General features: G+C 48.9%; 1 protein-coding gene across 2 annotated transcripts; it reads right to left on the bottom strand.

Annotated features, from left to right (window-relative positions):
- Nucleotides 1–27,333, bottom strand: SMAD7 (SMAD family member 7). Of its 2 annotated transcripts, none has more exons than XM_032096537.1 (4): nt 26,399–27,333; nt 25,460–25,513; nt 20,359–20,433; nt 1–1,880 (listed from the first exon to the last, which is right to left on the bottom strand). In XM_032096537.1, exons 1-4 carry the CDS (start codon nt 26,907–26,909, stop codon nt 1,342–1,344), a joined length of 1,179 nt encoding a protein of 392 aa, XP_031952428.1. In that variant the 5' UTR covers nt 26,910–27,333; the 3' UTR covers nt 1–1,341. The 2 variants fall into 2 exon arrangements, with proteins under 2 accessions (XP_031952428.1, XP_031952429.1); XM_032096538.1 differs by having other exon boundaries at nt 20,359–20,430.
- Between the last annotated feature and the right edge of the window lie 167 nt (nt 27,334–27,500).

Raw genomic sequence — 27,500 nt, 5'->3', positions numbered from 1 at the left:
TTTTGGGATCAAGTGTACATTTTTATTTTTTAATGGAACATAGACTCCTTTAGAAAAAGAAACATTCAGCTGGATGATAACACCCATAGAAAAAACACCAATCTTGTGTTCTCTTTTTTTTTTTTTTTTTTAATTTGGCATTTGTTATCTGCATTTATATTAAAGCAAAGTGCATCTTTCTTACTTTTTTTCTTGTTTATACACATTGCACAATACATAAATAATGATGCTTATAAAACGTCTTTATATTTACAAGTAATAATATATTTATATATAACATAAAATACATTTTTTTTCTTTAATAAATCTCAGGGTTTTTTAAGGAGTCCTTTCTTTTTTGTGGGTGTTTTTCCAAAGCACTACAATGCTAAAGTTCCAAGAAGAATGCTCTCTTGTTCAATTAAACCTTTATATTTAGAAAAATAGCTTATGTTAAGGTCTAAACATGCTCATTGAGCTAAGAACAGTGTAAAAGTATCATACTCGTGTATGAATTCAAGAAGAAATGAAAGCACAACTGCATTTCCAGATAAGGTGGTACCTGGATAACCTGATCTAAGCAGGTTACAACACACCAACTATTGTGAACACTTTTTCTCTTGTTTTTCCCACTTGTTTTTCTTTAGTTTTGTTTTTATTTATTTTTAGGTTTAGAATTCTGTCACTTCAAATCTCAGCTCAAATGATCAAGCACAGGCCATGCCCGAAGTCCCCCCACTGTTGTTTTCTCCCCTTACATCAATCCACGATCATAAAAAACATAGAAAAAGCAGTGGAACAATGAACACAGTGACAAGACATGAACCCAGCAACAAGAGAAACACAAAAGGTCAGTAAAAGACCTGTCTGGGAAGGTTTTGCACCATCCTTCGGCGGCAACGCGGGGTTAGCACTGCTGGGGAAGGGGTCTCGGTGTCACCGTCACTGGGAAGGTGGTGCGTACAAAAATACAGTCACCTTGTTATGTTGTCCAAGAAAAGGAGCTGTAACATAGAGCTAGTGGCTTTCAAATCCATCGATCCCCATTGGATAATCCTTTTGAGAGGCGTGAAGTTATTATCTCATGTGATCTATCCCCACTGCACCCTTCTCTCGCCCTTGTGAGAGTTATTGGTCATTCACACTTTTAAAAAATAGATATATTTATCAAAATACCCCAAAGGCAAAAACAACAAAAAACAAACAAAAAAAAAATCTTTCATAAGCTATTTCTCAAAACGAGGAAGGGTGAACAAACGAAACAAAACAAAAAAAACAAAAAGTCTGCACGAAAAGCAAGCACTCAGAAGGAAATAATAGCAGCAAAGTAGTATAGATGTCATGAGTTCACTCTGTCTTGAGTCACCGGTTGTTGAAAATAACCTCCAACCAGCAGGGGCAACTGCTGATGAACTGTCTCGTGTAGCACTGGCCCCAGCCTTTCACAAAGCTGATCTGCACGGTAAATCCGGTCCATGGCTGCTGCGTGAACTCGTGGTCGTTGGGTCTCTGCAAGGTGTATGCCTTCTCGTAGTCAAAAGCCTTGATGGAAAACCCTGGGAACACTTTGTGAACCTGCAACGTCCTGGAGTCGGGGTTGTCCAGTGTGGCCGACTTGATGAAGATGGGGTAACTGCTGCGGTTGTACACCCACACGCCGTCCACTTCCTTGGTGAGCTGGATGCCGTAGCCGATCTTGCTGCGGACCTTCTGCACCAGCTGGCTTTTGTTGTCTGAGTTGAGCTGTCCGAGGCAGAAACCATTCCCCTGAGGTAGATCATAGAAGATATCCAGGGAGGGCTCTTGGACAGAGTACAGCCGACCCACGCGTGTCTTCTCTTCCCAGTATGCCACCACACACCAGTGTGACCTATCCCCTGGCTCCTGAAGAACTTGAGAATCTGCAGAACAACAGAAAAAAAAAAAAAAAAAAGGAGAGATTTAGCATCAAGGGAATTTATACAAACCAAAAGAAATGCAGAACAGGCAGGACCTTGCTTGTCCATGCCTTCACAATCTTGTCCACACGTACATCAATGTCCACAGTGAACCCACTGTTTCCAAAAGAACATTTCCAGGTTTGCGGCACTCCTGTGTTGTTCCAGTGCCTCGTTCTAGTTGGATTTATGGGTCCTGAATCACCAGGTCCACCTTCCCAAAAGTGGCTCCAGGCACAACAGCAGCCCCAACGGCACAGTCACCCTCACCCACACCAGGACCACCTCCAGTGCCAACAGGAGAGGTGAGATGCTCATGCAACCAAACACCCAAACCCCCTTATTTTCACCCACCAAATAATGGATGCATTTCCATGAACAATCTACTGTGCACAGACACTGAAAAAAATGAGGTGCTGCTAAGAAAACCACGTTGAAAGTCACCCCGTGGGACCAGAGGGGACGAGAACTTGACTGCTCTGGTTCATGGGGCTTTTCCCTGCCTGCAGGGCCAGAGTGATGGATGTTATGGGCACATCAGATGACACCCTACACCCATGGGAAGCACTAAGAGATAGAGGGAACCAAAAATCTCACACGTGTTAACAAAAACAGTCTAAGAACTTGCAAAAAACCATAGAAATTCATTGCTGTAGCCCTTCTCTCAACTCCCTTTCCCATAGTTACCCCATGCAGCGTGGCTATGATGTAGGAGGAAAAAGCAAGGCAGGAGGAGGGAAAAAAATGTGAGAAAGCCCCTTTTCCTGACAGAGGATCCCAAGCAGCCTGGCGCTGCTCAGCGGGTAATTCCTTCCAGCCTCAGTAGGCATGTTAAGACCTGGGAACTATTCATCTCTATAATAGTATTAAAGAAAAAAAAAAATCAAGCTGGGAATGCAAGTTAGTGAGCACTACCAAAATAATCCCCTGAACTATGGGAGAAACTCCTGGAGCTGGGATGGTGGGTGACCCAGCAACTCAAAGCTCTTCCTGCAGCCCTCCCCCTAAACCCACCCTCCCCAGGGCAACGTGCTGGCTGCCTGCTCTCTCTATTTTTTGCTATTAATAAGCCCATTTTCCCAGTGCAGGCATTTTCCTCCCATCTCGTTCAAGCCCTGCACTGTGCTTTTAAGAGAAGAGGGAAAAAAAAAAAAAAAAAAAAAAAGCCCAGCCACACACTTTTAATTTCCTCATTTCTATGCCAGCGAGGAAAATATTTCTCCAGTTGCTGGAGGCAGCTACTAAAAATGGGCCTGACTGTGTATGCCTCAAAACAGGGACCCTCATTCCCAGGTTAAACCAGGGATGGGGGTTATGGTCATGCTGGGGTGGTCCCTGGCACAGCATCTGTCAAGGTGCACCCCAGTTTGTCCTTCCACCTCCCTTTTTTGGTGCCTCACAAGACTTTGCTGTGGGTAACTTTATGTGATGCTGAAACCTGGCACTGAGGAGGGGCAGGGTGGGCAGTTTGGGTTGCCTCCCCACAAACCCAAATGGGATGCCCTCCACGCAAAAGTGCATCCAGAGGGGCAAGAAACACCCCCAGGGTGGAGCTTCCACCACCTGCCTGAGGGACAGAGGAATATGGGAGGGATGCTTCTGGATCCAGAGGAAGGATGCTCCTGCATCCAAAGGAGGAACTCTGTTGGCCACTCACCACCTCCCTCCTTACTGTTGGCCTGCTGATGATATTCAGAGCCTTTTGGGTTTTGTTTTACAGCAGCTGAGGGAATTTTGGAGCCATTGGACCCCTGATGAAATTCCTATAGGTTTTTCTCAATTTGAACATAAAAGCATCCCTTTCAGGAGGTGGCAGGGGGAAGAAGAGGACTTTTTCACCTGGTATTTGTGCTTGCATTAGTGAAGACCATGTAACAACTAGCTCACTGCTGCTTACAGAGAGCTATTTAATTGCTAAAACATTTAAGGAAACGAAAAAAACCAAACCTACCAATAATAAAAAAAAAAAAAAAAAAATAGAAAACTGCCTTGGCGATGAATGAACAGACCTTTATGGAGGGCTGGAAGTTCATGAATGAATCCCACTAGCTTTTTGAATGACATGGGGTGACCAGACCTCAAGGACGAATCTTAGGTAATCCGGGATGTTTGGGTTTTTTTTTAAGGAGCTGATGCCAGCACACAGTATAAATATGCCAGAGCCTCTTCCGTTTGCGGGCTTCGGCTGTTGACTGCATGTCTAGTCAAAAAGCCATGAGAATACAAGGGAGAGCTCAGATAAACAGGTTCAGGCCTCCCTGCCAGCCACCACCAAAGCCTCTTTTTGCTGCTGTTGGGACCCCGGCAGAGCCCCCTTGCTCCCACCCGCCGCCCTGGTTCTGGCATCCGCCAGGAAAAGGGGTGGGAAAAGCGAGTGGCATCACTCAGGCAGGAGAGGAGGTGGCAGGAGAGAAGGAAAAAGTGACTCAAGAGACGCTTCCTACAGTGACAGACTTCTTTTTTTCCTCCCAAAAGGCTTTTTTTGGTGGCAATAATCACGGATCTGTGCAAATGAAGCAAACAGAAGTATTATGCTCAAAAACACCCTGCTGGGTTCACCCTGTGCAACCTGGGGTCATGGCAGGCACCCACCATCCAGCTCCCATCTCCGCCTGCGGCAAACTCACACAAAAACCCAGATCCCAGGAAAATTCACAGCCACATCCTCCTCAACACATCCTCGTGTGCGACAGCCCATAGACAGCTGCAAACCCTTTGGGATCCCTGTTTTGAGTTAAAAGCATCGTTTTTACGAGCTCCTCGGAGCAAACACATCCCTTTCTAAATGCTGGAAAACTCCCAGCAAACTGGGAGCGTTCCCATATCCCAGCAAACAATGATAATATTTAATGCTATAAACATCCGCGCTATTATTTCGTTATTAAGGATCCTTCCATTTGCTGCTATCACTGGGTTATTAGGATTTTCCATGGTTTCCATTACAGCCTGCCTTGAGGCTCTGGCAGCCTCCCCCCGGCGCCTTGTGCAAGCTCATTGTCAAGAAACAATAGTATAGAAATAACTGAAAATAAAGTGAGTTTGCCCTCAGGAATTTAGGGAATTAGTTGTATTGATCACTCTTAGTCAGGTCTAGAGATTCACACTAGTTCCTCATAGAGGGGGGAAATCAAGGCAATACCCCAAAGCCCCTGGGGTAACATGTTTTGTAATTTTGGTGCAGATGGTTCATCAGCAGTGATGCCCCAGCACAACCACATTACAAAATATCCTGTTCCCACTGGAAAACTTTCTTTTTGCCACATTTTTTACACCTTCCTGGATTTTCCTGAGGGGCTGCCCCAATTTTGCCAATGCATCCATTGTCCTCCATAGAAGCATCATCCCAGCTAATTCCCAACACACCAATCAGCACAAGAGGCTCTGAGGTTCCCCACCACTTGCCTTGACCCTCACAAACTTCAAGTCCTGCCTGAAATTGCTCAATAAAAGACCACAGTCAGGATTTCTGCACACTGGGGGTGCACATGCTGTCTGTGGGCTCAGGGCATGATCCTGCTCCTCCTGAAAATGCTTCATCCGTACAGAAATCCTGGGCCATGGGATAACAAAGCAATAACCCCAAAAAACTGACAGCTGCAGAAACCAAAGAGGTCAAGAGACAGCAGAGGGTATGGGACATTCACACCACAGAAACACCCAAATTTATCAAGTCCCACACTTGGTTTTTCCAAGCTATGGCAGAAGGACTCACATCTCCCATTGCTTGGCGAGATATTTCTGGTGTGGCTTTTCTCCTCATCACATGGTGAGTTTTAACTTGATGAAAGCATGTCATCCATACTTTTTCTTTCCAAGCTCCAGCAGTTTTATTAGGAATTTGGGAAGAAAAAGTTCTTTTTTTTTTTTTTTTAATTCACAAAGAAGCAAAGCATTTTAGCAAAATTGAATTTAGAAAGCAATAATAATAAACTAAAACAACACAGCTCCTGTCCTGGGGTTGTTTTAGATCTCTGTCGTCCTTCAGATCTCAGCCTTGTCCCAGTGCCAGGTTCATGAATGTAGAGGGGAGCTAGGCTGGAGATCTTTTGGTTTTGTTCTGGTTTTTTTTAGCTAAAGGTTTTCCTATAGTCAACCAGCCTTGAAAGAAAAGAGCAAGTTTAGCACACACTGAGTTATCTGACCTGCCAGGACTGCTCCCAGCTGACCACGTCAAGGGCTGTTGAAATTATCAGCAGTATCTGTGATAACAACTCACTGCTGAAAATGGCAATAAAATAGCCTTCCTGATGAGGATTTTAAAAGCATGTAATTGGATCTTTCATCGATGACATCAGGATTAGAGGCAAATTAAACTGTCCAACAGCAGAAGTGTTCTGAACCACGTATGTACACTTTTTCTAACATATGTGCATATACATTTATTTTTCAAAAGAGCAGTTTTTATCCTGGGCATCTTCTCATGACCTTCCTAAACTTCTCACCATCTCACCCCCTCCTCTCCCTAATTCCTGGGTCTGGATTTCCCAACAAACATCAACCCTGGCACAATACTCACTATATGAGCATCTACCCTGAACTACTAACAAAAGTCTCCTAATTTAAAAAAAAAATCACAGGATGGTTTGGGTTGGGAGGGACCTTAAAGCCCCTCTTCTTCCACCCACTGCCATGGGCAGGGACACCTTCCACTGTCCCAGGCTGCTCCAAGCTCTAGCCTGGCCTTGGGCACTGCCAGGGATCCAGGGGCAGCCACAGCTGCTCTGGGCACCCTGGGCCAGGGCCTGCCCACCCTCCCAGACAGCAATTCCTTCCCAATATCCCATCCAGCCCCGCCCTCTGGCACTGGGAAGCCATTCCCTGGGTCCTGTCCCTCCATGCATTGTCCCCAGTCCCTCTGCAGCTCTCCTGGAGCCCCTTTAGGCCCTGCCAGGGGCTCTGAGCTCTCCCTGGAGCCTTCTCTTGTGCAGCTGAACACCCCCAGCTGTCCCAGGCTGGCTGCAGAGCAGAGGGGCTCCAGCCCTGGAGCATCTCGGTGGCCTCCTCTGGACTGGCTGCAGCAGCTCCAGGTCCTTGTGCTGTTGGGGGACTCAAAAACCTGGAGAGAACCCTGCCTGGCTTTCTAGAAGACAGCTTTCTGCTGGAAAATAAGTGCCATGGGCACTGCCAAGGAGCAGATGAACACATTACAGTCCTTCCTCCTTTATCCATCAGCACACACGGAGGGCATTTGTGCTTAAAAAAAAAATGGCTGGACTGGTGTCAGCACAACGTGTCTGGCTGGGGCCAGGGCTGAGACCAAGCTCAGCACATCTCGCGCCCGATAATCTCTCTTGGCTGACCTTAAGTGGCATTTGTGTGTCCAGGACAGTGCCATGACCCTCATCTTCTCCTCCTCTTTGAGATGCAGGAGACGGAGACACAAAACCCAGAGGTTTTCACGGGGTTTTAAATGCTCTTCTGGAGGGTCCTCAGGACTTCTCCAGTTGCAGTTTTGCCCCTCCTGTTATTGGCAAGTGCTGATTTTGTAGGACCTCAGGAAAAACATTCCCCTGGCCCCTTACTTCAGAAGTGAAGACATTACACCAAGGTGAGGAGAACACAGAGCATGGTGTGCTCATCAAAACAAAGAAAAATGGGCACCCAAAATGGAAATCCTACTTCCTTTCTAGTCTCTCAGGTGACTTACAGGGTGGAAGAACAGAACAAAACAAAAAAAAAACCCCAAAAAACAAAAAAGATAAACAAACAAAAAACCAAAACAAAGAAAAATACCTAAAAGCTAGATTTCCAGGAACATTCAGCAAAAGCAAAGGGAAAAAAAGGCCAAATAAAGGATAAATCCACATTAAAGGATATATCCTGCTGCAGAAAAGGGGCTTTGTGCCTTTAACAAAGTTTGTGGGCAGCCTGGAGGGTCCACCCATAGCAGTGTTTGCCCCAGACCTTATGTACCTCCCAGCATACCAGGGCTAGACAGCTTCACCTTCCTCAGGAGCCCCTGCTCTTGATGGCTGGGATGGTTTTTGAAAGCCTAACTTCGAGGATGGTCCTGTGTAAAGCTCCTGTTGTTTGCAGAGGAAATAAACCCTCACCTACTGCAGGGATGCCACCGCCCAGGGGGCCTGGGGGTTGCTCCACCTCCCCAGCACCAGAGCCCCCAAGAGCTGAGACAGTCTGTCACGTCAACACCTACTTAGGGAGCCTTTAATCTGTGGATTATTGACATGATAGACCATAACATCTCTTTAAGAGCCACTACAGCCCATCGTGTCAGTAGGTACTTAATGCAGTCCTTAATCCGCGGATTGACAGGCTAGACCATAAATTTGTGTCTATGTCTAATTAGACGGCTCTTATTACTCAGCATATACAGTAGTCATGCAGGCTAAAGAGCCTTAAGATTACTTTTTAAATTTATTAGCAAGTTGTCCAATCAATCACTCAAATGGCTCCTTGTTCCGTGCAAAATCAGTCAACCTTGCATGAAAATAAATGTTAAGTTTCACCGCAAGATTTCAATTTGCTGATGTTTACTAAGATTGAGTCTGATGAGGTCAAGCAGGATAAAATATGGCAGAAGCCATCAGGGGAAGGAGTCTTGTATTTCCCCATTTTTCTAGGGCTTTGGTTCAGGTTTGTATTAACAGTGACCTGAAATTTTGGGAGGGCTTTGCTTGGTCCGCAGGTGACCCAACGAAAAACTGCCATCACCTTCCCCACATCTGGGAATCCCCCTTGTGAAATCAGGACAAAAATGAGGTCAGGTGAGATGGTGGGTAGAGATGATTCACCCCTGAGGACATCCCCTCAGGTTCCCATCCCAGCTTGGTGGTGGCCCTGAGTCAGCCTTCCCCCAGCCTAGAACCAAGCCCTGACCTTTTTGAGGGTTAATTCAGCAAGAACATAAAAGTGAGAAAGAAAGGAGCCCTACAAGCATGTTGTTGCAGACCTTCAGAGACTCAAAAGCAAACATCTTGGCAGATGCCAAGGCTGGACCAGGAATGATGTCCAAAAATATTAAAAAATATACTAAAAAAGATAGGGTGATCCATGTCCCCTGCTTTGCAGGACGGCAAAGAAAGAACCCAAGTGAAACTGCCGAGTTCATGGAGTACACCAAACCAGAAATTTGATTCATAAACATCCTATTAGTCACTGCTACTGTCTAATTACAGTGATTAATCAATTACCACGGCTAAAAACGACTCTAGAAGAGAAGAACCCTTTTCTTGTGACCATTCTCTTTAAAAGCCAAGCAAGGCTGGAGCTACAAGGCAGTGGGGCGGGGGGGAAAATATGCAAGCACACACCAAAAATGCCTGTCTGCCTGTCTCCAGTGGTTAGAGGAGCCAGCTGACTCCAGTTTCCTCCGTACCAGGCTTCAGGCCTCATCAGCCATGCAAATTATAGAGTACCGTGCTGTCTGAAGGCCGAATTTCGACTCAGCTCAGAGAAAAGCCTTAGAGGAAGGGTGGGGATGAAGAAGCCAGCCAAATCCATTCATAATATTTACAGTAAATGGGCCTCTTTGCTGTTGTTTAGTATACAGTCAGCCTAATTATTTTTGAAGTTTTAATTTAAAGAACCTTCTTTATCTGCCTCTCCTTCTGCACCCCTCAAAGGTGTGGGAAAACTTTTCCCTTGTTTCAAAAAAGCAGTAGGACGGGAATCCCTTCCCCAAGCTCCAACTCGACAGTTGGGTGGGACAAAGGGATGCTGAAAGAGGTGAGACCCTTCCAAAGCGGCCCTGCCAAAATCCATGGGGGTTTTAAGAGTCCCAGACCATCCAAAGAGGCACAAGGGCATGCAGATCCATGTGAAAACCCCCCAGAAATCCTATTTTTGCTGCATGTGTCCCCATTGCTGTTCTGTGCTGGTGGGGACTTGCTGGCTCAGGAGGTGGTGCAGGTGCTCCACTGCCCCATGCACTATCCAACCTTCTCCCCTTCATTGAGGGCAACCTGGAATAATTTCACTTTTGTAACAAATCAGCCAACAGACTTATCTGGAAACGACAGCCAGCACTCATGAGATGCTGCCCTGGGAGCCCCAAGTGACTCAGGGCTGGTAGCAGCCCCAGCTCCCAGAGAGGAGCAACCACCTCCATGCCTCAGCCTCAGCAGCTACCAGGACACACCTCTTCCCCACCCATACCCAACCCAGATCTAAACCAGAAACCTTCTGAGAAAGAGAAACCAGCACACAAAGGGCTCCTGGCTTACTGCAATGCAAATCAGACGTGAGGATGAGCTTGCCAAGAATCTCTCTCCCGGCTTGGGCTGCACTGGAGGCTCCTGTGGCAGCATCCTGCCCATCACCTTTCTGGGATAAATCACGCCGCAGATGCCAAAGCCACCAGAGGCCATAGAGCCGTGCCAGCCACGGGGTCACAGCCCCCCTCAATGCAGTCAGCCAGCTGGGGCTTAGAGGATGACCTTAAAAAGCTTTTGCAATGAAACATAAAGCTTCAGTGCTGCAGGGAAGGTCCCTCAGCGCCCAGGGATGCCCTGGGAAGAACAGGGATACAGCCCCCAGGGAAGCCTCAGCTCTCCACTAGCAACATGTAGCTATGTGGGTTACCTGTTAAAAACCTTGTTAAGACCTTAATAAAACCTGAAGTAGAGCAGTTTAGGATTTCCAAATGGATACCTAATACACAGATGTGTGTTAGGATCTTTCCCCCGCCCCCAACTGCGTTACACACACACACACACATACACAACACAGCATCGCTGCTGTTCTCATTCTCATTCCAGTAGTGAAAAAAAACCTCTCCCTGCAGCACACTGACCTGGAATTCTCCCCTAAAGACTGAAAACAGACGTAAATATATATTTCTCCACACACCAAAAAAATAAAAATGCCCACTTGCCCCAGCAACTTTTCCCAGAGCAGCATCTCCCTCGCAGGGATGTAAACCCATGGAAAAAGTAGAGTAGGAACAAAAGTCCTTTTCACGTTCATCGTGCCCCACTCCGTAACAATTATGAAAACTGTTTAGCTGGGCTGGCATTTGGAGCATTTACTGCATTCCTGCCAATAAATTCCAGTCCCGGATCCGATGGAAAAGGCTCCCTCCCTCCCCTTTCCCCTCCCTCCCTTGCCTTCATTCCTCCTGGCTTTCTTTACAACCTAATACCCTGTCAACGCGGGGCCAGGGCCTACTTAGGGGGAAAAAAAAACACCCAGCGCCAGACTGGAGACAGCAGGCAGACTGAAAAAGTTAATCATTACTTCTGTCTGCCTTCATAATCTAATCACGCCTATTCCTAAGAGCAGGCAGCAGAGCACGCTGGCGTACGGGCACGGTCACCGCCCAGGGATGGACGGATGGACACACGGACAGCACCAGCCCCAGCCCGGGTAGGGGGCAATCAAAGGATGGACAGACAGGATGGATGGCGTTGGAAAGGAGTTCACAAGCCTGGCCATGCACACACACCCCTCCCCTCGCCTCTCACTTTGCTCTGGATTAATAACGCGTAGCAATTATAGAGAATATTATATTCATTAAGTAATTAACCCTCCCGGCGCTCCGGCGGAGCTGGCACCCCCTTCTTGCAGACAGAGGCCAGCAGAGGTTTGCCCCGGGCTAGAAAACGGGGCAGGTCGGCAGCACTCGGGTTAAAAAAAAAAAACCAAAAGCTCCTCGTGGCTCATCTCATCCCACTGCTGGTGGCAACAGCAGAGCCATGTCCCAGGTGGGGACCTGCCACGACTGGGGTGGCATCACCCACACCCAGCAGGATCCTCCCCTGGGGACAAAACTCAGGAGATTTGGGCTGTCACCAAGAGCCAGCAGCATCATCCCATGGACGCAAAACTCAGGGGATCTGGGGTGTCACCAACACCCAGCAGCATCCTCCCATGGGGATGAAACCCAAAGGATCTGGGCATCACTAAGACCCAGGAGCATCCTCACGCAGGGATAATGCCCAGGGAATCTGGAGCTTGGCAAGCCCAGCATCACATCAGCTTCTCCAGAAAATAACTGCAGTGCAACTCTCAGGTGAGCCAAGGCTTCATGCTCTTGACACCCAGGATACATTTTCCATGCTTGGCTGTGACAAAGAACAGGAAAACTACAGGCATCTGCCTATGATTTATGGGTTTGTTCCTTATCGTGAGCTAAAAAGTCTCAGACTGGCTTCCAAAGAAAATGAATTCATCAGTTCAAATGCAGTGATGTAACTTCAGGCTCCCAGCTCCTTTTCCAAATAAAACTCCTGTTACTTGATTCCTGCTCGAAGAATGATTTTATGGAGTTATTGACTCCGTCCACTCTGCCTGGGAAGGTGCTGCCGGAGCCCAGCCACGGGGTCACTGACAGCATCTCGCGTGGGCGAGCAGGACCTCATCTCATGGCTTAGTTTCTTGACTATTTTGCCATTTTCCCTGCTTTTCTACTCAAAACCTCACCTTGCACACCAATGTGCAAACAGACACTCAACTGCACTAGTATGATTTTGCATCACCCACCATGGTGGGGGCTCCTCCTCAGCAGTGACGCCTGGTAATTTTCATCACCCATACATTCAACCCATAGCCTTCCATCACCAAAAATCACTGGATCCACAGCCAACTTCACCACTTGCAAAAGTGACAGATGTCTGAACTTCCACCACCTTCCTAACAGCCGAGTTTCTCCACCACAAAGTCACCTCTTACTGATGCAGTTCTGGTTTCTATGAACAAAACCTCTTCAACCTATATAAATATTATATAGAATTCTATACAAATATGGAACATATTCAATATACAATGAATATAGTGAATATATTCAACATATATATCTACAAAGTATGTTGACTATATCCTATATAATTCTATATATTATATATAGAATAAATTATCTCCATCCATATTCAACCTACACATAGAGGTTGAATGGATTTTGATTAGTATTTAACCATCCACAGTCTCACTTATTATGTACACCTATAAGGCACATATTTGCCGCTAGGGTTAAGAGCTCGAGCAGTTCTGAATTATTACTTAAAAGGCAAAATTTGCCTTTCCACATGCTCAGCGAAAAGCCAGGAAAGCCATGGGAGCCAGGACTTCACCCCAAAGCTGCATCACCAAACCCCAGTGCCCCAACAGGGATCCCACTTGGTCGCTGCGGGAGGATGAGGAAGGACCACAGAGCCAGGTACGGGTCATCACACACAGAGGAGCATCACCAAGAGCATCACCAGGACCTCCTGCCACCAGCCCACGGTGCTTCAGCACTGCCAGCACAACCCAACCAGGGAGGCTGAAGCCAGTAGGTTTTTTATGTAGTGAGGTTAAAAGGGTAGAGAAGGGCTGAGCCAGCTCTTACAGGGTGGTTTTTTTTTCTTTCCCCTTGCAAGTCAAAACCAAGATAATGACACTGGGTGGGGACCAATTTGAAGGGCTGAGCAGCCAAACCAAAATTAGTCTCCCGGCCAAGAGCTTCCTAGGCCTCACAGTTTGGGGAAGGAAGCTGAGAAAAAGCATGAAAATAAAAAAAAAAAAAATTCCTCGGGAAGCTGGACCATCGCGCTCAAGCAAAGGTGACCCTGCTAGTCAAATATTTTTCAACATAATAAAAGTAAAATCGAGTACTGGAACAGCCTCCCTTGGAAAAGCAGGACCTATGAGATGGTGTTTTTTCCTCCTTTTTTCTCCTTTTCTTTCTTTTCCCTCCCCTGGCACTTTCTTTCCTTTCACTAATAACTATGTTTTCTTGCATTTTTTTTCTTGGCTCTTTCCTCATAAAAGACTGATGTAATTTCCTGTCTTGTCCCAATGTTTCCTGTTAATTAACAGGGTGAAAGTTATCATCACGCATTTAAATGGCAACCCAAAAGAGGGGAGGGGAAAAAAAAATGGGGGAAAAATAAAAAAGAAATTAGAAAGGAGAGAAAAGGGCTGTCTGTTAGCAACACCACATCACATCCCCAGCAGCACAAAACACCCTGGAAAAAGCTTTTTGGAACTGATGACTTGAGCCCATGGGCAAAGACCCCCCCAAGGGTGGCAGCAGGTCTGTGCACAGGGAATCCAAGCCCCCCTCCCGTGGATGGGGATGGAAAATCCCTGCAAAGCTTGCCCAGAAAAGCTCTTCTCTTGCATTAAGAAGGAAAATAAAAAAAGAAGGGAAACAATGAGATGGAAAACAGGAGGAAGAAAGAAAACAAGTAGAAGTAAAAGAAGAAAAAGAAGGAGAAGAGGAAGATAAAAAAAGGACAAAAAGAAGGAGGAGAAGAAGGAGAAGAAGAAGCAGAAGAAGGAGAAAAAGACAAAAAAGCAGAAGAAGGAAAACAGAAGAAAAAAAGAGGGAAAACAGGAAAAGAAAATGGAAGGAAAAAGACGAAAAAAAAAAGAGAGAAATAAAATAAAGTAAAATAACTTGTCGAGAAAAAGGCAGACAGCAACACCCAAGATGTTGCTTTTATTAAGAGAAGTTGAAGAATAGAAAAAAAAAAAAAAAAAGAAGAAAAGAAAAGCCAGGGGCTAATCCAAAGACAGCAGGCGGAAATCCTGTGAGCTGCTGAGCTCCTTCCCTTGCCCGCCCTCAGCCCCGTGCAGGATCAGGCTCCTCCATGCCCTCTGTTCCTCAACAGCAGCCGTGACGCAGCCGGTGCCCCTGCGGCACCACAGCCATGCCAGCGGCCCCGGCACGCTGACGGCGGGCGAAACAAAGCGATTTAGGCAAAAAGCGAGGGTGGTTAGAACAGAGACTGTGCCTCAGCAGTTAATAATATCCCAGTGCTGAAAATAAACTGGGAAGGAAGCTCCTTTGTGACAGTAGGCAGGCGGCCAGGCTGCGGCGTGGGTCATTCACGCCAGCAGGGGAAGGCGGTGGGGCTGGCACCCACCCACCACCCAGCCCGTCACCCTGCTGGAGCACAGCTAGGGCTGGGGACAGGGTCCCTATACACAATTTCCTCCTGGGCACCCTAAAACGGGCTGCACCCCGTTGTAAGCCAGCAGGGAGGTTTACGGTGCTGGCCACCGTGGCTGGAAACAGGCATCCCCCCATGCCCGTGGTGGGGAAGTGCATGTGGCTAATGTTACTGGTTCCTTTAGTGTAAGTGATACCCACTGGCAGACAGCAGGGATGGAAACGATGCAGCCTGCATCCCTGCCAGCCCGGGGCTGCTCCTCTACGAGTGTTTTTGTCCCATGGAGTTTTAAATGTCCCCAGTGATCAAGTTGCCGGCGGTCATCAGGACAGCTACTGTGAGCAGAGCACGGTTTGAACCGACACCCAACTTCCAAAATTCGCCTTTCTAACCTCATTCTTCCCTAAAAAGTGCCAGGCTGTGGGATTAAAACACAGGTGGACCCCATCATGGTCCCCATCACTGTTCCCACCATTATCCCCCTATGACAGACTTGCTGGTTCTAGGATCGCCTGCATTTTATCATCAGCTGTTCCAAAGGCACCTTTCAGCTGGGAAAATCTACTGGCGTCTGGAAAAATGGGTTTAATGAAGCTGTACAGGTATGGATTGAAACTATCTAATGGGGGCAGCACCTCTGCTATCATTTCTTTTTTAAAACACATTGTAGAAGAGTATCTAGGAAAGGCTCAAGAGGCTCCAGAGCACTTAAAAGTAATTATTAAATGTATTCTATTTGCTCTGGAATGATTTTAATCGGTGAAACGCCCGGAGCTGGGAGGAGGATCCCGGCTGTGTCCCAGGGGGGTCCCCACAGGGTGAGAACCCCCTTTAAAAAAAAAAAAAAAAAAAAAAGCCCTCACAGGGCTTGGAGGAACCAGAGCGGGTGGCCAAGCCAAGAGCCCGGGGCCGGTGCCAAGCACCAGCTCCCTCCTCCCAGTCGGCCACGGTCAGATGATGTGCGAGGCGAGCCGGGAGGCTCCTAGTCTGGCAGGCAGCCTGCTCTGCTCCAGAGGCTCCAGTGCTGTCATCCTGGCGTTAACCCCTGATAACCTTGTCCTTTCCAGGACAGGATCGTGGTTTTTAGGTAAGCAAGGAGCAGGGGGTCATGTCTCCCAGCGAGGCTGGGAAGGAAAGGGTGCAGCGCCCTGCGATGCTCAAAGCAAATTAAAAAATATTAAAACGACGTAGGCTCAAAAATAAACCAAAAATAAGTGACTTAAAGAAAAAAAAAAATTCCCAAGCAATTGTTTATCCCTGGGACAAATATACAATCCTAGTTCCACAGGAAGATGTCTCAATTTCAGATTATAATAGGATGCCAATTTGTAAATAAAGGCATTTCACAGGAGGTTATAAACTCCGTAGGGGAGGGAGGTGGAAGTAGGGGGAACGGGAAAACACAGGCAGGGCTCTGGCGGAGACACAGCACAGGATCCTGTTTACACGGGCGGGGGGAGAGTGGTGGGGAGCCGCTTCGGGGGGCAAATATCTCCGGATTTGGACAAGGTGCTTCTTCCCCGTCGAGCAGATACCAGCGGGGATCAGAGGCATAGTGAAACATTCCCGGCCTGTCCGCAATTTTGGAATGAAATGTCAATCAGCCAAGAGGTCCCTTAAACCAGACAAGGTCCCACAGCACAGAGAGCTGGAGTAGGGAATGATGCTAATATTTTTCCAGCCTGGGGAAATCTTTTCCCCGTGTTTGGTGTGGAGTTGGGAGGGAGAAACTGAGTCTGTGCCTGCTGCAGAAGAGCCTTGTGGGTTTCCCAGCCTCAAGGCTTGCAGAACTTTGATCCAGCACCCACCAAGTATTATCATTCAACATCCACTGGCTCTTGGAGACCCTGGGGTGTTTCCAGAGTTTGGGCAAATCAACAGGATTGGGCCAAAATCCAGAAAAACTCTCAGGTTTGGTATTATAGGAACAACCTCTATAAAAAAGGCAGTGGATGTGGCAAGGACACAAGCCAGCTCAACTTGCTTTCCCTCTCCAAGGACAAGCTCTGGGCTTCTTGAGAGCTTTGCTTTGCCAGCAGATCCAGCACTATTCACCTGTCCTACTGGAGAACCACTTCCTCACCCACCATGGACACCACAACCTTCCACCAGCCGAGAGCCACCAGCCCCACACCACACACGGGTCAGGACAGAGATGTCCAGGGCTGGTGGATCATGTTCCATGGAGACTCAGCACCAACACCACCAAACACCACCAGCTCACTTCTACCCTTGGAGCACAGCTTCTCCATGGGTCATACAGGAATCTGGCTCCCACCAATCTGATGCCACCAGACCACGGGCCAGCCACCTCCAAGTTCTCCAAGCATGGCTTTGCTTGTTTGAAAGAAGTCGTAACCAAACACATTGGCTGAGAACAAGTCAGCTCAAAATACAGGAAAACCACCCTCTGTCTCCTATTTACGGGAATTATTTTTATCTCCAATGGGATATTTTTGCTCTTTAACCACACTGAGGACAGAAAGGATCTGGCTACTAATACCTGAGCACAACCACGTCAGGGGGAGAAAACGTGAGCGAGGAGCCCTGACCCACCCACAGGCTGACCACTGATAAAAATAAAGATGATATAAGAAAATAAATAAAAGCCAGAATACAGAAGTGAGAGCCAGTGCCTTGGGGGAAGCAAGGGGTACATCAGCCAGAGAATGGGATGGCTGGGGGAGACAGAGCAGAGGTAGGATGAGAAGAGGACACCAGCATGGTGTGAAGGACTACCCAGGATTGCATTCCTGGGTCAGGAAGGAGAACAGAAAGCAGAGGGAGGGAGGGAAAGAGCAGCTCAGATTAGTTATCACAAGGGGGAAACACTCCCCATACATCCCCCTGGCCATGCCACTCCCCCCGCCACACATCCTCCAGAGCCTCTGGTATCCATCAACACAACTGCCTGCAGCCCCAGCAAGAGACAGACCCCAGCAGTGGCTGATCTGAGACTCCTCCTCATCAAAGGCTCCTCATGGAGAGCTGCAAGGATGCTCGCTTTGAGTCCCTTCAAAGCTCTCCCTGCCACCATCCTCTCAACCCGTCTGCGCATTCCCCTGCCAGAGCGGCCATGAACCCCAGGCTGGCCCCATTCCCAAATTCTCAGCGTTGAGAGTGATCTTCCTTGCCAAATCCTGCTTTTTGAGACATCAGAGCAGATCTACTGACCTTGATCTCTGCTAATACACCAGCATCCACCACCCATGACTGATGACCAAAGGCTGCAGTGCTGCAGGAACCCACCACCAACAACCACCACCTGTGACGTCTTTTTCCTCACACACCCACTCCAGTTTCCAAACTACCAAAATAATTACAGGTTTTTTTCCTTTTCTTAAGCCATCCTTTCATCAAGGAGCCACAAATCCAACATGTACAGGTCTGGAGGAGATGAGGGAGGCTGGATTCTCCACCCAGCATCACCCATCCCCATCTGCCTGAACACAGATAACACCAAGCCAAAGCGCTGGCCATGTACCCTGCCAATAACTCATTAAAGCCCTCTTCAAACACACTCTTCTGCTAACTAAAATATGCAGGAGGGGGTAGGAAAAAAAGGAGGAGAAAATGAGCTTTGGAGGATTGCTCCAAAGTGCATTTATTTTCCTTTCTTGACTGGGTCTCTCCAGTTGGGAATTTTCAGCGCTGCACTTCAGCGCGCGGAAGGGAGATGCCAGTAAATCAGAGCAAATTCAAAACAAATGCTCTTTCATGTGGAGGCATTCGGCTTTGTTTCAGGGCTTGGGTAGCTAACCATATCCCTTCAAGAGTCAACTCTCCTATCAGCTCCTCATTAAACTAAATGGCTACAATTACATTTGGGGAGGAAAAAAGAGCGGTTAATGATCGTAAAAGGTTCTGTTTCCAGGCTTGGGGAGGGGGGAGAACGTTTGATAAGGGCGACCAAAAAAAAAATCCAATCCAATGAAATAATAACAATAGAATAAAGTAAGTTAAAAGCCTATTTTCAGGTGGAAATGTGCTTTCATTTGGGGAAGAAGCTCAATTAAGGAGCTAGGGGTCCCCTTCCCACAGCCCTTTGGGAGGCACCAGGAACGAGCCATGTTATTTCCTGCAGCCCAAGCCCCCACCTCCCGCCTTCCCTTCGGGAGCAGAGCTGCCAGACGAGATGTTATCAATAGGCTGAACTTTACAGAAAGCCCCCTTTTAAAAGCGAGTACTTCCTCTGCTTATTTCATGTGGTATCCTGTGGAACCGAACTCTCTCCTCCCCTCTGCAACGGGTGTATTTCAGGAGGAAAAAGGAAAAAAAAAAAGAAAAAAAGATCTAACAACATTCTTATTGTGTTGTTTTGCTTCTTGTCTTTTTTCTTTCTACAGTGTCTTTTTTTAAATTCCCCGAAGCTATAGGCTCCAATAGTAAATGAAATAAAAAAACCCAAAGCTGCCTTAAGAAAAAAAACCCAAACAGCAACAAGTTTCCCTGTTCCCTCTCCCCCTTCATTTGATTAATTCTCATTAGGGCCTTTGAACAAACAATATGCTCCCCTCTCAAATAACAGACAGGGTATATATTACACCCAAAGAAAAACAAACAAGGCTCACTTAAAGACATCACATCCACACCAAACGCAATTCCTGGAGAGAGGCAGGGGCAGATGCATGCGTGCGTGCAGCCGCCGCTGACCTAATTCTGAATGCCAGTTTCAAGGTGATGAATAAATCATAAATCAAGGAGACATCCCCACAAAGGCAGGCACCTTCAAACATCAGCCAGTACCTGCAGATACATGGTTTCAGACACTTTAATCCTGGTAGAGACACTGAGGTGGCCAGTCTGGGGTGAGAGGTGAGGTGCTGGAGACATCACACCTTGGAAATGGGGTTGGGAGTTGGACTAGATGACCTTCAAAGATCCTTTCCAACCCAAACCACTCTATGTCTCTATGCAAACCCCAAGAGGGGTGGGGAAACCACCTTATGAGCCTCCATCCTGAAACAGGAGGCTGAGGGAGATGGCAAACAGGAAAACAGCGGAAATCATAGAATACCTCAGGTTGGAAGGAATACGAAAGGATCATCAACTCTCTCTGCTACATCCTCTACAAAGAAACAGGCCACTTTTCCTCCCTGGGCACCATGAGCCTTGTGCAACAGATGCGGGATGCTGGTAACCTTACGAGGAGCCAAATCTGAGTAGGGCTCTCATCCCAGAGACCAGAGATGCCCCCACCAAGTCAAGGAGACCTTGACACCAGATCCTTCTTTAAGGTACGAGCACCTTAAGCACCTGCTCCCATAATCCACGCATCCAAATGAATGGTCAACCAACATTGCTTTGCCTTCCCCTGCCTCAGCCCTTTTGCCTCTTCCTGCCTCAGCCCAAAAATGAATGGAGAATGAGGCTGGAATTCGAAGGAAATACAGGCTTTCAGGGATGGAGAACCTTGTCTGGGATTTCAACACATCATTTTGCACAAGAGGTACACAGCTGCTACTGAAATGAAGCCCAGCTCCCCCTCCAAGCACACCCTTCTCAGTGATGTGCATTCCCAAAACTCCCCAGCATCACTTCGCCTTTTGTCGGGACCCTCAGCCAACGCAACCCACATCCAAGATCAAGGGCAACAAGAGATCTCTTACCTGAGAGCCCCCCAGGGGCTAGACAATTAGTTCCCCCTGTTTCAGTGGAGGAAGGCACAGAGTCTGGACAATCTGCTGGAGCAGAGGAAAAGGAAAAAAAAAAAAAAGTCAGTATATAGGTGGTTCTTTGCAGGCTCCCAGCATCGCCCCAAGCAGAACACACATTCCAAAGGGCTTAGCAGGAAGAGATTACTAATTGTCCGTGCAGAGACAGTAGTTCATCAAGAAGCATCCACCCTAACTCGTTGTCTCAGTCAAGGCTGCGCTTCATCACCAGCCAGTGCTGATTATAGACCGTCAGAAATTACAGGCTGGCTGCCACCTCTCTGGACAAGTCACCGGCTAAGGACATCAAGGTTGTCGCCCTTCTGATGCAAGCAAGCTTCCAAAAATTCTTAAATCGTGACTTTATGCACCCAATTTAGTCAACACCTGTAACTCACCAAAATGGGAACCGAAAGGGAAACGTCTCATTGCTGCCCTTTTGCAGCAATCGGGCTGAGTTTGTGGTGCCCCATTCAGTTTTTGTCACCACCAGCTGCTGGCAGATCTTATTGCCACCTCCTGGGAAACTGGACCTACTCCTCCATGCACCACCCAAGGGCAGGGTAAGACTGGCTGCTTCTTTAGAGGTTTCTCCCCATGCATGCAGGTGCTGGAGCTCAAGGTTTGGACCTTTCTATCATAAGCCTGCTCCTCCAGGTGACAACAGCCGGAAGCAACACCAACCTTCTGGTCCTACGGACCAACTCCAGCTTTTTGGTCACTACCATGTGGGACCACAAGCTGAAGAACAAGCCTGAGAAGACCTGTGAAGTTCATGTAAACTTCTGGTCCTCAGGGACTTTGGGTTTCACCAAATTTGGGCTCCCTATGCGATCATTTCGTTCACATCTGTATCTCAAAGCAAGGACCACCACCAGGAGAGCCAAAAATGATTTTCTTCCTACTGATAAAGCAATTCTTCCAGATCCCACCCCTGAAATACCTGTCTGCATAACCTCATTTTATCAGAGTAAAGTAAAAGCCCTAACAGGAATATACAGTTTAACAGGATATACTTAATCAAACTGAAAACAATAGGGGAGACAGGAAATAGACTTACTTGTGAAATACTGTATATGATATGCTCTCTAAATGCCTTGTCGTGCTTTCTATGCTTTAAAGAAATAGGGGTTTTACTTTTTTTAACCCTTTTTAGTCCAGACAGAAGATTCCCCTGCCATTTCCCCTCTGATGGCTTCAAGTGCTTGAGCTACAGATGCTTTCTGAACACAGGCTGGACCACTCTGCCCTGCCCTGGGCTCCCTGTGCCCGCAGCTACAGTTCCCTGAGGAGTTCCTGTGGATAAGGGACATAATTGGTCCTTTCCATGTTGTCTTGCCGTAGGGATCATACGTGACCAGGTTCTCTGTTACCACATCAGGCAGGACAGAATCCTATCCAAACTTCAAATATATAACCCCAGCAATGGGGGTGTGTGCTTGCACACTTCTTCCTCAGTTCCCTTCCCGTGTCCCATCGCCCAACAAGACAGTTCCCCTCATCCATGAATCACCCCCTGAAGTCTCTTTAAAAAATGCAGAGCTGCTGCAGCTCAACTCTAGACCAACCATGACAGTCAGGTGTGGAATGAACCCAAAGTCAGAACCTTCATGGGGTCTCTGCCCTGTGTGTGGCTGGATTAATTGCTGCACTCCTCCTACCACCCACAGAGCTGCCCAGGACTCTTTGTTATTAGGGGGCACTGGGGCTCATTTTACCTTCGGCACCAGAGAGGTGGCAGGATCAACCCAAACCAGGATTTGTCCAAGCCTGGTACGCATCAATCTCCTCCCAACACTGCCTTCCCACAGCATAAAACCATTGTAGAGACACAAAATTATTCCTTCTGGCCACCATCCCAACCTTGCAAGGTGTCAAATAGCTCCTGGGAGCTGCCAAACCTCCAGCTCCCCTGAAAGCTGACGCCACAGGAGGGCATTCGGCCCTGCAGCAACATCTCGGTGAGTTTCCTGCACTCTCACACTCCAGCACCACCAAGACCAGTCATGCAGGAGCACAGTGGAGCCACTTGCAGCCCCTTGTCCCACTTAAAGCTTCATCAAAAATCTCCCTGAATTATGAGGGAACTACTATCCACCTCACTTTCAGCACGGCTGCAAGCGGCAACTCCAGCAGGGACATAAGGAATGCTGAGTGCCCACACACCTCCATCATCCATCCCTGCCAACGTCCTGTGTGAGGGAGAGGGAAAGTCCTTCCCTTGATTAAAGTCCTCCCCATCCCTGGAGGTGTCCAAGGCCAGGCTGGAGGTGGTTTGGAGCAACCTGGTCTAGTGGAAGGTATCCCTGCCCAAGGCAGGGGGTTGGAACGAGATGAATTTTAAGGTCATTCCAACCCAAACCATTCTGGGATTCTATGAATGAGCAAGCCAGCCTGACCTACAGCCTTCTCTCAGGTAACTCAGCCATCAAGGGCAGATCTTTCTGTTCTACAACAAGTACACAAATACCAGATCTATCCTACCAACACAGCCTGACGTGGCATTTCACTGCCTGCAGTGGACTCCCAGCTCCCTGTCCATCCCTACTTTCCTCCAGCCTGCGATACAGCCTGTCTCAGCCTCCATCCCCTCCAGAAAAACTGATTTAATCCCCATGGTAAGGGTTTTAAACTAAAAGAGAAGAGAGATTTTGATGAGATTGAATGAAGAAACTGTTAATGATGAGGGTGGTAAGGCACTGGCACAGGCTGCCCACAGAGATGGCAGATGCTCCACCCCAGAAACATTCAAGGGCAGGCTGGATGGGACTCAGAGCCACCTGGTCTAGTTGAAGATGTTCCTGCTCATTGCAGGAGAGTTGGACTAGAGGGTCTTTAGTGTCCCTTCCAACACAAATCCTTTCTTGATTCTCTGATCTGGCAGCCTCTGCCCGAGCCCACACCAGTCCAGGTTTAATACCTGCCTGTCTCTCCATGTAAAGCACTTACAAGACATGGCACTAAACACTTAAAAAACTTTTACCACTACTATCATGCTCAGTGGAAAAGCAGAAGCTTTCTGCTGGAAGAACATTCCCAGCTCCACTGATAGAGTCTAAACATAGGGACGGTTCCCGCCCAAGGTCCCAGGTGAGAAGACGGCTGATGAGCATCAGCCAGGTAAAAAAATGTTCACACCTTCCTAGAGTTCTCAACATGCAGCTGGGCAGCTGCCACAGGAGATGGCACAGAGGCTGGGACGGGAAACCCTCAGTCCTCTGCAGAGGAAATGCTGAGAAACCCTGAGCTTACAAAACCCACCTGCCACCACAGACTTCCAGGCTCCGCTGGTGCCTGTCACAGCCCCGTTAGTCAGAGCTCCGCTGCCAAGCAGATTTTTCTTTCAAAAAGGAAAAAAAAAGGAGGACTTTTTGGTGAGTAACCCAGTTGTTTCTGTGCTTCCGATGGGCAGCGTTAATCACTTCCTATTGGCCAATAGGAATAACTTTTCCTTTCGAAATGGCACATTCATGTTCTGCTGCTTTTCTGTTTACACACATTTTGCTACCTTATGTCAACACTTGCTAATGAATAAATATATCATTCAGCTAACTGAAAATGAGATCCTGGCAGAGGCAGATTGAATGTTTAAATCCTGCTAATAGATTTTATCCTAACATCTTTGCAGGAAACCAAAATCAAGCTTTAACCCTTCTCTCCCACAGCTCTGAACCACTTTGCATCCCAGGACCATCAATGGGTGGAAAGAAAAGCCGTGAAGGTAAAAATAGGAACTTTTAAGGGAGCACTGCAGGGATGCAGTCAATATTATGTGAAACCCACAAAACTTCATGATCCAGCAGACCCTCAGAGTCTATTACAGGACAACCCTTCTGCATTCCAGCACATGCTTGGGATGCTGAACCTATTCCGGATGTTCCTCTTTCATTCATGAGCCCTTATCTCCTGTTTTTTTCACACCAAGGCAAGATAGTTCATACTTTGCAACCCAATTGTTTGTTAAACAACTTTGTTTATTTCCGCAAGGCAAAAAAAGACTTATTAGTGTTCCCAAAGAGTTTGCAGGGGGTGAAAACAACAGTCCATCCTCCAAGGGAGCAGCAAGCAGGATGAGACCCCACCACAGCACCAGAGCAGCCTCACGGTTGGGGCTTCTTTTAGCCCTGAGACACTGGAGAGGGGTGATTTTACAGACACTGTTCCTTTGGCCAAAAAACCCCAACCAACCAACCTGACACTGGTCTTCAGGAATATCTATCTACCTCTGCCTCCCTGCAGTGCCGTGCCTCCCCTGTCTGCCACAACCGCGGGACACGACCACAGAGACCACCGTGCTCCAGCCAGCACTCCAGAGCCACTAATCCTCAGGAAGCCAGGAGCTGCTCCTCCTGAGCTCCCCCCGTTTCCGATCCTCCCCACCTCTCCTCCTTCTCCCAGCCTCATTTATCTCACACCCGGCGAGCTCGCTGCCAGCCAAGAGTTTATGCAGACAACCGCAAAAGAGCTGGTGCCAGCCTCAAATGGGCTTCTCCCCTGGCACCCTGACATTCAATTACAAGCAACAGGCATGCATAGTGGTGCTAAGAAATTTAAATTTAAAAAGTCAGAAAAAAGAACTTTTCAACCTCTTTTCCCGTTTTTTTTTTTCAACCTGATGAGGTAGGATCAGGCTCCTATAAAACTCAAGAGAGATTTCTAGTCAGTCCGTCTATCAAGGTTCGTTGGGATTCCCAGGCATCAGGGAGATGCTGTGCTGGACCCCAACCTAAATCCCTAAAAATTCACCCAGGGGTGCGGGAGCACTGCCATTTCCAACTGGAGCCTATGGTTTTCCTGGCTGACTCAAGCAGCACAGGTCTGCGCTGCACTGCAATCCCTTCTGAAGTTTCCTGCCGGAGTTTTAAAATCCTACTTTGTGCACAAGGTGGCTTAGATAACTTATATGTTAATTCTTACAGGGGTAGCAGGAGGCACAGAAGCACACAAGCAACCCAAGAGCGAAATGCATGACAAAGGCAGGAGACTGCTTTCCCTGATAAAGGGGCTGTTTTCCCATTTTTTATCTCTTACCCTGCACTGAAAAAAGTCTACTTACCAGTTGGTTTGAGAAAATCCATTGGATATCTGGAGTAGGGTGGAGGGGGAGACTCTGGAATTAGAGAAGTACAGAGAAAATAAAGGCAGAGCCATGAGAAAGAAAAAAAAAAAAGAAAAAAGATAGGAACTTATGATAACAGTGGCATTCTTTTAGCAAAACTGTTTGTCTTAGCTCTGGGGGTTGGAGGCAGGGCAGCGAGGCGGTGATTGCCTTGATATTTAGCTGTCAGATAAACAAAAGGGGCCGTCTGGCGCCAGTCTCCCTGCTATCTGCCGCTCGGGCTGTCTGATCGGGGCCTCCTTGGCTCGGCGGAGCCGCGGCAGCGCCGGGGCCGCCCGGCCCTTAATCCCCCGGCACCGCACGGGGACGGCGGGGAGGCAGCGCCGGGGCCCCCGGGAGGGGAGGGGGTCCCAGAGGAGGGGGGTGGGGGGGTCTCCCCCTCCCCTAAATACAAAAGGAAATACATAAACCACGGCAATAGAAAGTTTTTGCGCGCGTTCTGGGATTTGTTGTTTGTTGTGGCTTGGTTTTGTTTTGTTTTGTTTTTCTCCAGAAGGGAAAAAAGTTTTGTGGGCTGGGAGGTGAGTGGGGCTGCTTCCACCGTATCCCCTCCAACCCTGCACACCTCTAGCCCCTGCACCCTCTCCATCCCCCGCACCCCGCACTCCATTCCCTGCACACCTTCAGCCCCGGCACCGCTGCATCCCCTCCATCTCTTGCATGCCCTCCAGTCCCTGCACACCTCCAACCCCCGCACCCCTGAATCCCCTGCAACCTTGTATGCTCGCCATTCCCCTGTATTCCCGCATCCCTACAACTCCTGCACACCTCTAACCCCCGCACCCCTGTCTCCCCTCCATCCCTGTACTGCTCCAACCCCTGCACCCTTCCATCTCCCGCACCCCCTGCATCCCCTGCCATTCCCTGCCGCCGTACCTAGCTCGCAGAGCCGGCTGAGGTGGTGCGGGTTGCAGCAGACGAGCTCGGAGTGAGCCTTGCCGTAGGATTCACAGCAACATAACCGCTTCACTTCGGAGCAGTGGCGGAGGTCGGGCCAGCGGAACACCTTGCAGAGCAGCACGGGCAGCGGGTACCAGTGCTGTCCCAGCCGCGAGTCGGCCTTGGCGGGCAGCAGCAGGCAGGGGGTCCGCGCCCCGCCGCGGGACTCCACGGCGTGCAGCAGCCCCTCCAGCTGCCGCTCCTTCAGCCGCTTCAGCACGGCGTGGGTCAGCGCCTTCAGTTCCGCCTCCGCGCCCGCCGCCGCCCGCCCGCCGCGGCCCGCCTTGCCCGGGCAGCACCCGCGCCCCCCGCCCAAGTGCGCCCGGGGCTCGGCCACCGCCGCCGCCGCGCTGGGCTCGCCCGCCGCCGCCTCCTCCTCTTCCTCGCCGCCGGGCGCGCGGCTCCGCCAGAGCCGCCGGACGAGCACCGAGCGTTTGGTCCTGAACATGCGGGACGAGAGGAGGGGCCCCCGGCTACAAAACGGGCATGTCGTCCGCCGAGCATGAAGGGGCCGGCAGGCGGGATGCGGCGGCAGCGGGGGGCAGCGGCGGGGGGCAGCGGAGCCGAGGCGGGCTGTGGCATGCGCCAGTCTCCGCGCTGGGGCCGCGGGTCCCGCCGCCTCCCGCGGGGGGATGCGCCGGCCGCGCCTCCGCCCGCTGCGAGAAAATTTACAGAAAAACCGAATTAAAAAGAAAAAAATCAAAAACTGGAGAAAAAATAAAAAAAGGGAAAAAATAAAGATGGTGGGAAGGGAAGGGAGAGAGTCGCCGCTCGCTACGGCTTTGCCCAAAAAAGCTAAGAAAAATGAAAAAAATTCCCGTCTAAAGCCCGCGGCGCCCGTCGCGGGGGCAGGCGGGCGGGGGCTGCCGGCGCCGCGCCGCCGTGCGCGGAGCGCGGCCCGAGCCGCGGGGGAGCCTCGGCCGCCCCGGGGCCGCGGAGCCCATCAACCCGCCACGCCGGGGAGCGGGCGCGGCGGCGGGGATGCGGCGCAGGGCAGAGCCAGCAGGCAAAAACAGAAAGAGCGAGCGAAAAAGGCGTC

Source organism: Corvus moneduloides, chromosome Z (genome assembly GCF_009650955.1).
Source record: "Corvus moneduloides isolate bCorMon1 chromosome Z, bCorMon1.pri, whole genome shotgun sequence".
In the NCBI taxonomy this organism is placed as follows: domain Eukaryota; kingdom Metazoa; phylum Chordata; class Aves; order Passeriformes; family Corvidae; genus Corvus; species Corvus moneduloides.
Note: the sequence above shows the minus strand (reverse complement) of the source record. Positions and strands in the feature narration are given on the sequence as shown.

Coding starts and splice junctions, on each gene's coding strand:
- SMAD7 (XM_032096537.1), bottom strand. CDS start 26,909: ATGTTCAGGACCAAACGCTCGGTGCTCGTCCGGCGGCTCTGGCGGAGC. Junction 25,514..26,398: donor CAGCCGGCTCTGCGAGCTAG/GTACGGCGGCAG, acceptor CTCTAATTCCAG/AGTCTCCCCCTCCACCCTAC. Junction 20,434..25,459: donor GGATTTTCTCAAACCAACTG/GTAAGTAGACTT, acceptor CCTCTGCTCCAG/CAGATTGTCCAGACTCTGTG.